Genomic DNA, 12,289 nt, shown 5'->3' with positions numbered 1-12,289 from the left:
GAGCATTGCCTGCTCACTCTTCTAGAGTCTGTAGCCAGACATTGAATGGGAAACAAAAACAGCAGAGAGTTAAAGAACTGGTTCACTCCAAAGAAATGAGGTTGAATCTACATTTTGCTCTCTTGCTCCCCAGACAGGGATGGCTGCAGTAGAGGGAAAAGGAGAAGGTGGGGATACTAAGTGTAAATATTAGCAAAGCATTTTGACCAGGAGAAACTTTCGAATTACTTTAATACATTTCAAAATACAGTCTCAGGTTTGGTGAAGACCCATGACTATTAACAGCACAGAAAACTCAGCAGCTTGTGCCCAAGGCAGAGAAGCACTGAGTGGGTCTGCAGCAGCTGCTGGTCTGCAGCCTCCCAGCCCCAGGCAGGAAGAAATGCATTTTGTTTTGACTAGCTCCTGCTTCTTTTGCTGCTGGCCATTCCCTTCCTTGGCCCCTTGGAGGCCCTTTCCTAGTGTTTTGGCTTCTCTGACTTTGTGCTCCTCTCCCACACAATTCTCTTGCAAATTGCTGGCTCTTTAAAGCTCCATCTTTCCCACCCAGTTAGTCATTCTGTCCATTTTTTCAAATACACATGGGAAACCTTTTGACCTCAGCTAGCTTTAACCATGCTGCTGGAGCTTCACATTCCTTTCCCTTGTGTCTGCCTTATTTATTAGGACAATAAGTTCTTCAGGGTATCTCTGTTGACTCAAGTCCATTGTTAAACACAGATTCTAAAGCCACTCGCAATGACTTAGGGTCTCCTAGGAAGTCTCCATTGTTGCTCTGTAATGCCCCAAGTTTCACATATTCTGAGACATGTCTACAAGCCCTAGACAGATGTCTCTGCTTGCCTCACGGCATCAGGAGCTACATAATATCCATGTTCTAGCAATTGAATCAAGCCTCACAGATTCCATGCAAGGCTTAGCACAAAGATCTGCTCAGAACAATCAAAAGTTTACTCAGAAATATCTTGCTGGCCCTCTTCCACATCTGGAAAATGTACTTCCTAGATAAAACACAGTAGTCACAGTACCCCTTCCACTGTGAAACTCCACTACCACTTGAAAAAATAAATACACAGGCAGGACAAAGATGTGGAGTCACACGATAGGATATTAATAGGAAAATTAAAAGTATATCCTCTGCAATTACCAACTTCAGCAAGGCTGCGATTTCCCTCTGCAGAGAGGGTAAAGAGAACAACGACTGAAAGAGCAAAGCACGTCTCATACTGTGGCAATGCTAGGTTCATGACAAGCCACCTAGTGCCACTACTGTTATAAGGGAAGAACAGAAGAAACTAAGATACCAAGTTTCCATAGTGCCTTCTCTTGCTACTTGAATCCACAATAGCATGTTTCACCCCTAAGGTTTGCTAAAGACTGGAATTATATCAGGAGGTACCAACTGTTTCCAAGACTCAGCAGGAACAGCCTGCCTGTTCCTTCTCTAATGCCCAAAGAGAATTCACTGCTGGCTGAGCTTCCCACTCCCAAAAGAAGGCCTAGCTTCAGTGTGCAGTCTAACAGCAACAGATCAGCCAGAGATTTTTTTGCCAATGACATTATCTAAGACTAAGACAAAGGCTAGAGAGATAGTCTCAGGCTTTTTGGTTCTGGTAAACTCCCATGTATTCCAAGTTTATCTTACAATCCTCTCCAAGACTGTACCAGCACTCTCTTTTACAAAATATCCCCAAAGAATTTGTTATTCTAAGTACAGAAACTAAGTTACAAGTGATAGCACAGTAGCATAAAGAAATTTTTCATGTTTTTCCACAGCATGAATAAGCTCAGTTCCTAAAGGGTCACTGTAACTCTCGTCTTTCTTTGCAGCTTGTTCCCTAGAGAAAAAAAAAAAAGCTTTACTGCAAAGTACATACTCTACAATTAAATGGAGATAACCTGATGTTATGAAGGGACACAAACAGTGGGAAGAAAATTGCACAGCACGTAACTCTTTCTTGATATCACAATAAAAACCTATCTCCTCATTTTATGTAGGAGCATAGTTACAGACATTTCTAATGCAAGGAAATTTTGCCACTGAAATTCAAGTCTTCCATTCTTCTTTCCTATTCATTCTGGTTTTATATTAAGGATTAATTCTCTTTTTAAGAGAACTTTATTTTAACAGAAAAAGGTTTTATCTCTATCTTATTACAGAAAAGGACCCAATAAGAGAGGACAAGTAGCTTCAAGGCTAACATCAAAGAATAGGAGTCTTGGTGCAGATTCAGCTGCCTTTGCAATCCTAATCTTACTGAGTAAATAAATTATCACCCACAGGGTATAAAACACACTGTTCAACCCAGTGTGTGATACCAGAGTGAGCAAAGACGTTAATATTCCAGTAACCACTTGAGGACACCACTTAACTTCCCTTCCAGCACTGAGGAACTTAAGAGTAGATATGTGGCTACTTGGTCCTCAACAAACTCAAGTGCACAAATTAACAAAATATAATACCAGGTAGACTACAATAAAAGCCATCTGACTCTCTAGATGAATACATGAAGTGAAGGACAAAGAGAGCATGTTTCCCAACCTCATTAGTTCCAATTTCAAGCTCTTACACTCCAAGAAAGCCATGAGGCAAGAATAAACTCGTGTTCCTCACTTTGATGTCACCTATCTGGTGAAGACCCTAATGCCACCAGGGGAATCAGTGGCAGTAGAAGACAGAATGAGAAGCCAGGATTGATTCTGACTTTGGTAACACAAGTCCATTGATGATAAATTGACAGTGCTGGTCATTTCCTAAGTGACCCAAAAACAGCCATAAAAGCTTTTTAGGTCTGCTCCAGCCTTCTGAGGAAGAAAACTGGTGCTACTAAGCTGAGAACAACTTCCTAAAGAAACAGAAAGTTTCTGCATCAACAGGGATCTTGAGTCTTTCAACCAAGCTCTGGGTACTAAATCATCAATATCAGACGGGTACCACTTAAAGCCATGAAGTGACACGTAAGAAAAACAGTGCAGGGATAGACCCCCCCGTTCCTATAGAAGCTATGACTAGAAGACCTATCCCTTGAACTCATTTTACCCTTCACACTCAGCTGACAGTTTAGTCAAATTTGAAGATATAGTTACATTATAAAATCTACCTCGCCAATCAGATCATCAAAACGCCTGTCATGAAGGGTATAGGCATCCTGAATCTGCTTGTAGCCAGAGGAATCTACAACCTTTTTCAGATTCCAATGCCATCTTTACATACTGGCTTCAAAGCAAAGACTGATGCTAATGCTATAAAAATAGAATGGATTAAGCTTCGTAAAAAAAAAAAAGATAATGGTAGGAAATAAGGAAATCCCTGTTCAGCTTTTCTTTTTCTGTCACATGTCATGTAAGAAACTAGAAAAACATAGGAAATATGTGTGGTACGTGTATGGTTGACTTAAGTCACTAAGCATAGGCTCACCTCAAATCAAGTAAGTGTGTAGAGAAACTCCTTAAGAATCTCAAGTTTTTAGTGCCCTGGAAAACTCATGATGGAGCAGGTCAGCACTGTTCAAAACCACAAAAGGCTTCCCCTAAATAGGTCAACTGCCACCACTAAGAAAGCTAAATGTTCATGAAGAACAGCAACACAGGCAGTTGAGAAACTGATGATTTGGCACAAATGAAGACTTTTTAAAGCATTTAGCTCCAGCTCACCACCACTCAAGTCATACAATAGCATATTGTTTGCTTTTATCTCAATATAGATGTGATTAGAAGCAAAAGCCTGACCAATTCAGCCTTAAGACACAGAAGCAGCTAAATAAGAAACTCATTGCTTTGGTGGGATCAATATGCCCATTACCCTATCCTGGCCTGCCTTCTTAATTGCAGACAAGCTCAACAGTGTCACAGCTGGGCTTCCTAGAATGTAAATGAAACAAGAGGACTTCAATCTGTTGCTTCTTTAGGCTCACATTTCAGTGAGTGCAGAAAATGCTGCTACCTGGCTGCTGGCAAAAATATGTGCTGCACCCAGCCACCTTCATTTCCTACCCGACTAAACCAATCCCACAGGGAGATTTTTCATTCTGCCTGACAGCAGGCCTTACTGCCTATTCTAGCCTACCCAGACATGCTTACTTCAGGAGGGAGAAAAATGCAGTCTGTAATCATCTTGGGCATGTGTACCTCCTGTTCCCACACTGAGATGTCACATCCCTTAAATAAGTGTAAAATCTATCTATCTTTCTCTTAAAGAAGGCTCCAGAGGTGACCATTGACTCAGCTAGTGACCAGCTTCAGGACAGGGAAGTGATCTGGAGAGTTGCAGCATGCTCTCCTCTGGAATTACTTACTGGTTGAAACAATTATTACTAGGAGCTTAATTTTACATAAGGAATTATTAGCTAATTACAAAGAACAAAACAGATGACTGGGATAACTTTGTTAATAACAGTGCATGAACAAGGCAACAAAATCATGTAGTACTTGCAGTGCTTCTGTGATGCACTTCAGAGGAACAAAACTGAGCATCCCAAGTCCTTTGGAAACCGATTATTACTAGAATGCAGTAAATAGCTCACATTACATGGCCAAAATGGAACTCACTCTTTACACAAACTGTCACCAGCACTCTGTTTTGACATGAGAAAAAGGACCCTCCTGACCTAGCACTCTCTTTCTAGGCATGCATTGGTAGCAGGAATCAGCCTGTCTCACCAGTCCCAGAAAATGAAGAAGCCATGAATAAACTCTCTTCCTTTAAATCCTGGAATCAAGTACACTACGTATAAAAACACTTACTTGTGAAAGAAACTTACTACAGTTGTGCAGTACTAAACAATTAGAGAAATAAAGTGGGCAACCTCATCTGGACAAATAAGTACTTGTGATTTAATTTTTTAGGAAGAAAATGGCAATTGTACAGGAGTTCTATTCCCTATAACAGCATTACAAGCACTAGAGTAGAATACAACTTAGTTATATTTTTTAGGAGTTTTCCAAACAAGACCCATCTCTGCATCTGAACTTCAGATAAAGGTTTCTGAAGTCTGAGATACTTTTCACATGATCAGCCCTCCTCAGGACACACACTCAGTTTCATTGTTCAGAGCTCAGAATGAAAAAAAAAATTTAAAAAGGCTCTTGTCTGAGACTCAACACACTGCCTTGAAGTCTTCGTTTGCAGCTTTCTCCTTCATGCTAACAACTATGAACCATTATGAACACTTCCAGCTAGAAAAACTGAAAATTTACAAGGTTAGAAGTCATACAACCCAAAAGTGTCAGAACAAGACACACAGATGACAAATGAAACACAGAGCATGATGGAAGTTCAAATCCTTGAGACAAGGACCACACTTAATTGTGGGGGGAAGGTGGCAGAAAGTACTGAGCTCTGGAAATGCCTAAGTCTCCCTAGGGAAGCAGTATGGCTCCTACTTAAGCTCTCTTTCCTGGGAAGCTCTTAATTTATGTTTACACTGAAATAAATGGAACAAAACAGTTTATTTGTGGGGGAGCATCTGAGAGGGTGGTTAGTGCAGCCCTGGGGAGGCAGCAGGAAGTGGGATAACCTCAGAGCCAGGCCCAGCAGAAAGTACATTAGGAACATTAGTTTCCATATACACAGCTCTGGAGACACAACTGAGGAAGGAAAAGAGAGAAACCAAAAAAAGGGGCAGCTAAAGTGGTTTTGACATGTCTTTTTTCAACTAGCCAATAAAGTGCCATTTCACTGAGACTATTATCTAACTCATAAATCCCCATGTATGACCAGGTCCTTCAACTTACAACACAGGCACCAGAGTCAGTCAGGAGAAACTATGGTCAGAGAGGTAGCTAGTTTTGGAAGGTAACTAAACAACCTATCAGTCATGGCTCCTTGATTCCTGACTGTCTTATCACTCTCAAATATCCAAAGATGCATTTATGCTGGAGTGTTGAAAGCTGCAGAATTGTCAGTATCTAAGTGCAACTCAAGGACCACATAAAGGGATTTGACCTGTCACAGCTAGTTTAAATATAAGTCCCAATACCTAAACACAGGATAGCCTAAGCCAAGCTTGGCCTTTGGTTTAAGCACTGACTGAGACTTCATCTTCGTGCATGCATCCACATGAGTGAAGGTCGGCTAGGAGCAGGAGGAGGCCTCTTTAGGGAAGGTTGGGAAGCAGCCACTGGAAAGTGGGAGAAGGCACACTGTGGTACCAGCCGCTGCTTTCTGGAGCTGCTCCCAGCCTGTGCTGGCAGGGAGCTCTGCAGAGCCGCTGCCAGCGCCCAGCGCAGCTCCGGCCAGCAGCGGCCTCGGCCGCCCCCGCGCGGCACTCGCTGCATCCCCGCCAGCGGCGCTGCAGGCACTGCCTGCCGCACACGGCTTCTCCCATCCTCACACACACCAGGAAAAGGCAAAACTACACTGCTAGGTGGCTCAAGGGAAAATAGAAAATGCTCTAAAAACGTGTTTAATCACCCACAGCCATTCTTTGCAAGGGCACTGGTAAATCACCAACTTTCCAGCACTTCCCCAAGTTCCCTTTCAAGTCCTTTTTCATCATCCTATTTTCATTTTCTTGCATGAGACTCTCTCTGATCAATGGTGCTGACACAGGGTCAACTGAGATTTGATGCACCTTGCCCTCACCAAGGCTTATGCTAAAAAAAAAAAAAAAAAAAAAAAAACCAAAAAAACAACCAAACCAACCAACCAAAATAGCATTCAGCTTTCTTGCACTAGGGAATGCACTTTCTCTCTAGCATGACAAAGCTGGAGGTTCCAAACAGTATTCAACAGGCAATCAGCAAAGATGTCCCCAGTGTCTTACCAAAGCAGCTGCCACGATGTGAAAGAAAACTTTTACAAGCTGATGCAATGGACAGCTCAGCAGAAACTAGAGTCTTGATAATCAGGTCCTCCACGCTGGCCATCAGTGCTGCAAGGAGGGGAGGGAGGGAGGAGGAAAAAGGAAAAAAGTAGATTGTGAAGTAACACATAATATCCAGGAAAATATGAGAATATGCAAATGTAGATACACCTTTGTGAATCAAAGCACATGAGACCCTATGGATGACAAAGCAATGATGCTTGGAAATCCATGCAAGCCTAAGTAAATAGACATGCATACATATCTTAGTGCAAAAATATTCACAAATGAGAATGTGAGAATGATAAGTGCAGGTAAACGAACATATGGCAAACACACCAGCACAAGTCAGCTGGAGTCTGACCACTGCCCACTCAGAGTATAGGAAGGATTAAACAAAAGTTAGACAGGAGTGGGTTAGTGAGATAAGCCCTCAAACTACAGAGAATAAGCCATAGCACTGAGATATAAAAATGTTTCTTGTGAACTTTTATGAGATAACTCTTCTGTGACACTGCACCTTCCTCTAAAGCAGCTGTTCCCATACCAAAGTTCATAAATCTTTTCAAAATTTTATGACTGGTGACAGCTCCCAGTCCTGCTGACCTATAGTAAGAAAGCTCTCCAGCTCCTGCATGAGCCTGTGAAGAGCTCAGGAACAGGAGTCTAAGCAGACAGAGGAAGCAAAAGGCAAGAAAAGATGTACATTAGACATAGACCTGGATTCTACACTGGACTTGGGATGAGTCACGTGATAGAAAGAACACCACACTGGTTTTGTTTTCAAGGACAAGCAATAGAGAACTGAGAGAAGGGAGAAGTGAACAAATACTGGATTCATAGTCTCAAAAGTTAATAAAGATGAAAGGACAGCCTTCCCCACCCCTCAAAGGGAGCACAAGCAAATCCACACAGACATCTGGCAATCACTACTTCAAAGAGTATCTTCTAGAAACCACTTGACTAGAGTTTACTTTAGTTCTACAATTACTATTTCTCATGCTCACATGATGACATGCAGGGACCTGAACAATTACAGAAAGATCATGCAAGCAAATTCAGATGTGAACTTCTGTACCAGAAAACAACTAAGTGGAACCAACACAGCATGGAAACATCCCAGCACACATAAACAACCCAGAGCACAAAAACCCTGCCAGCCCAGACAAGGCCAGCACTTTTCAGCCAGCATTCTGCCTCTCTATGGCCAGAACCAGATGCATCAGAGAAAGGTGCATGTCTTGTAATGGATAGTTAAAGAAATCTGCTTGCATTGCTCAGTAGTTTGCTTAATTATTAAGAGAGTATATTTTATACTTGAGGTTGGGGTGAGGTGTGGAGATGTATTAATATTAATAACTGCACATTCACAGCTGGCTGAACACATATGGTGCAAGCGATTGGACTGCCATGCACACACATGATGGAAAAAAAGTCTACTTCCATCTGAAAGCCAGATTCAAACCCCTTTCTCCAACATTGAGTGTTCCTTGGCAACATTAGCAATATGGGCCATAGCTGCTATCAGTAATTTTACTGATGCCTCAGTATCACAGGTAAATTATCCCTTAAAGGATATACCTGGATTCTACTCTGCAGATGCAGTTACTACCAGCAGACCTGGCAAAGGTGTGGAAGAGGGAGCTCTTTTATATGAAACACAGACTAAATGAAAACACCCAGCAAAAACCTGAGCCATGGAAAGATGACACCACATCCAAGAGTCATTCAAACTGGCACAGCTGTCCAGAGGTTGGTCACTCATCAGACCGAACAGGCCATGGGAGCAGTAGAGGGAGGGAAGCTTTTAGAAGGAATGGAATGACCTTAAGAAAGGGGAAATGTAGGTAAAATATTAAGAAACACACCCTGAGAAAGTCTCAGAACACTAGTTGCAAAAAGGAAGGGGTTAAGCCTTATCTCTGGGGATAGGGAATAAATGCACAGCTCTCATGAGTAAGGAACAATGCTTCCCTCCACCCTGCTCTGGTGCTAAATGGGACTCACTGGGGCTCTTCCTTGACTGCTTAGAATTCACACTACTGAGATGATCAAGATCCAACAAAGAAATAACAGAACAAGATTTTTACTGACCTGCAGTGTCTCTCCCCTCTTGTTTTAAGTACCTCAGCATTGCACTCATGCTCCATTTGTTTCCATAATCCTCTACTTCAGGATCATCACAGCTAAAAATAAATGAAAGGAGGAGATTGGCCTACCTCTATGGATCAGCATTAGACAACTCAGGTAAACTGACCCAACCTCTGAAGAATGGGTTCTATTTTCCAGCCAAGTACCTGACATAATCTCCACTCTTCTTGTTGACACTGTAGTTGGTCAGATGCATGAACTGGTTTTTAATGTTCTTGGATGCCTGGTCATACCTCACTGTTGCAAATCTGTAAAGAGGAATAAAAATTCACAGTATTTCTTGAGCAAGTGGCATTCTTGCTCAATTCAGCAAGCATGTCATTACAAATCACAGACCACCATAGAGACCACTCAACAGCAACACCCAGGGAGAGAATGGATGTAATGAGACTTCATCAAATGCAAAATACCATTTATCCTCAAAGGACACATCAAGAAAAAATAATATCATAGAATGTGAATATAATGCAATAGAATAGCTGCAGCTGGAAAGGAACTACAACAGTAATCTAGCCCAACTGCAATAATTTTCTTACACCACATGTAATCCTGATTCAATACATAATTTAGGTCTCAGACTGTGGAGAAAAATCAATTTTAAAAAATTGAGGGCAGAAACCAGAGCATCTGGTAGGTAGAATGACCAGTATGAGCCACTGATAATCACCACCACTCATAACAGCAAGCATGCTCCAGTTCAAAAAACCAACAAGAGAAAAAACACCTTCACTCTGACAATCCCCCTGTACCACAAGAGCTTAAGATGCCAATGTCTCAAAAGAGATAAGGGGAGTAAGAAAGGCTGAGGGGAGAGTCAAACACATGCTACCCAAACAAGCCCCAGCAAGAGGAAAAGTATATACCAAACACAGCAGGGCTAGCTGCACAAAAAGGGGAGTAGATATGGGGGAAGCCTCAACACAGGAAAAAGGAGACAGGATTCTGGAAAAATGGAAGAGTGAGAGAAAGTTGGATCATCTGGTTATGCAATGAAATAATGTTCAGAAAAGAATGCACCTCCAATTTTTTTCATTAATAGTCATCTCTCTTCATCCTTCCCCAATTATTGCCCATAGCTCAGAAGAAGCTGAACTACACAAAGACAGCTAACACGTTACAAAAACAAACAAACAAACAAACAATCACCAAAGACAAAAATCCCCATAATCCTTCCTTTAGAAAGAACTGCCAAAAAAACAAAGACCTTATTTCTCAGTTAAAACTATGCCATTACTGCCCTCACTTGGTAGCCATTTTGAGAAATACCTATTGCCATAAGAACTATACCAGCAAATCCACAAAAATGCTTAAACTTATCCTTAAATACATGTGTGGAAGCAGGGGAGGGGGAAACAAACCCCCCGTGATATAACTAATTTTGAGTGGCAAGGTTAAAAGAGGGAAAAATATTTTTCTCAGCTTAAACTACGTACAAACTCAGAGCAGCTGGCAACAAAAGCATTTGGAAGTTGGATCCCCTTTCCACATATTTCCACAGCTTAAAGTATTTGAATTTCTTTTCAGTTTAACTGTAAGTTTCCTGGATTTAGCACTTCTGTTTTGAAAACAGTGACAAAAGCCCTGTCATATATTTGGTTCTTATTTATGATTTCATAATCTCCATCTTAACAATCATTTACTGGCAGCATACCAGAAGTATTTGTTGAAATATACTTTCAGCCAGATCCTGGAAGATACTGAGCACAATCAGAGAGCCATTTCAAGTCTCCCTTGGTACTTCCAAGCAGAGGGCAATTAGGTTCACCATGTTTTTCAGCTTATGCTTTTAATTTTTCATCCTCAAATAAAAGAATAGGAACCCCTGGCAGACAGACAGTACTCTAAACAAAAGTGTTTCTGTACCTTCATGTATGCTTGCATTAACTTCCTTCTACAGAGACCATCCTGAATTATTAGGTGGTCTGAGCTCCATGCTCAGAATTTTACATTTCCATGGGGATTGTCTATTCAGAAGATATCTCACTGTGTTCTAGAGCTCCCAGTAGCTAAGCTTTCTCTTTTGCTAGGATGCTATCATCTTGAAGGACATCATAAGCAACTTCAGCAATGCACCAAAAACCTCCAAAACACGAAATTACTCATATCCACTATCTAAAAAGCCCAAGCTTTAAACAACATAATCCAATGTTTAATACATTCACCCAGAGCTGGTTTGACCAGCTTCATGCTAAGTGCAAGTCTGCAAATGGAAAATCCAAGCTATTTCTAGAGCTTCTATCAATAGCTTCTGGATGCCAAAGTAGTAACAGATCACAAGTACAGTGCAAGCAAATAGCCCACACTCCCTACACTTCTGTGTTCTGCACTCACATGAGATGGAAGAGTGTTACTACCTCTGAAATACCAGTCACAATTACCTTCAGTACTCTTCAGTTCTGCAGCTTTTCAGAGTATACTTTATTGTATCTTTCTGCCCCTGTAGTAACTATGCTGCTCATCCACCACACTTTTTCTCTCCAGGAAGGAGAAGAGACATGCAGGCTACAGATTGTCTTGCTTCAGCAGAAATTTACTTTTACTTTAGAGAAACCAAGGTCATAGGAAAAAGCCTTACAGTAATAGTGAAAAATAGAAAAACAGTGCTTGTAAAATTTTTCTTGGTGTTAACCTGAAATTAGAATAAACTCCTGAGGAATCTTACAATCTTTTAGAAGATTACTTCATTTAAGGGCAACATTCTTTTCCAATTTCATTCTGGGCCACTACTAAGAATAGAATATATGTTACTCAAAAGATAAGGGCCAAGATCCTAAAAGCAATTCAAAAACTATATGCTAAGCAGGGACAGAAAATAAAGGGCAAGCCTCATGTTTTCCTAGTAACAGAACTTACCACAAGCATATGCTGCAATATTCTGCATGAACTATTTTTCTAAACACTAAAGGCTTCATGCCCAGGTGTCTCATATTGCTATAATCCAGCCAAAGAGTGATGAAGGCACAAGTACACGAGTCCAGATCCCCATCTGCCAGGACAGGACTGCTTCTGAGCCAAAGCATTACTCGTGGATGCTGCTATGTGGGAGCCTGCAACCACACAGGAATCCAGGAGTACTCCTAAACCAGAGGCTGGACTGTCCACACGTGGGGGCCCCCCTTCAGCCAAAAAAAAAACTATTTTATCAAGGCAAACTCATCTAAACACTATCTTGTGCTTACTAATACCATCTCTTCTTACTCTGCTTCAAGCAACTGTCATTTCCCCCCACTGTGGTCTGTTCCTGTCCAAGTTCTGGACTACCTCATAGGCCTTGCAATGAAGAGACCCAACATATTAACAGGTATTGCTGATAAAGTGTGCATGGACTGAGTCGT

General features: G+C 41.4%; 1 protein-coding gene across 7 annotated transcripts in view; it reads right to left on the bottom strand.

Moving 5' to 3' along the window:
- The window catches only part of TTLL5 (tubulin tyrosine ligase like 5), a 123,982-nt gene that overhangs the window by 92,713 nt on the left and 18,980 nt on the right, over window positions 1–12,289 (bottom strand). For all 7 annotated transcript variants that reach the window (XR_013182845.1, XR_013182846.1, XM_054634658.2 and 4 more), the window contains 3 exons: window positions 9,101–9,202; window positions 8,898–8,989; window positions 6,765–6,872 (listed from right to left, as the gene is read on the bottom strand). Coding sequence is in view for 5 of the 7 variants with exons in the window: in XM_054634658.2 (XP_054490633.2) it covers window positions 6,765–6,872; window positions 8,898–8,989; window positions 9,101–9,202 (302 nt within the window). In the remaining 2 variants the exon portion in view is untranslated. The remainder of the gene's footprint in view (window positions 1–6,764; window positions 6,873–8,897; window positions 8,990–9,100; window positions 9,203–12,289) is intronic.

The sequence above is a fragment of the Agelaius phoeniceus genome, chromosome 6, assembly GCF_051311805.1.
Source record: "Agelaius phoeniceus isolate bAgePho1 chromosome 6, bAgePho1.hap1, whole genome shotgun sequence".
Taxonomy (NCBI): Eukaryota; Metazoa; Chordata; class Aves; order Passeriformes; family Icteridae; genus Agelaius; species Agelaius phoeniceus.
This window is presented reverse-complemented; position numbering and strand designations above follow the sequence as displayed.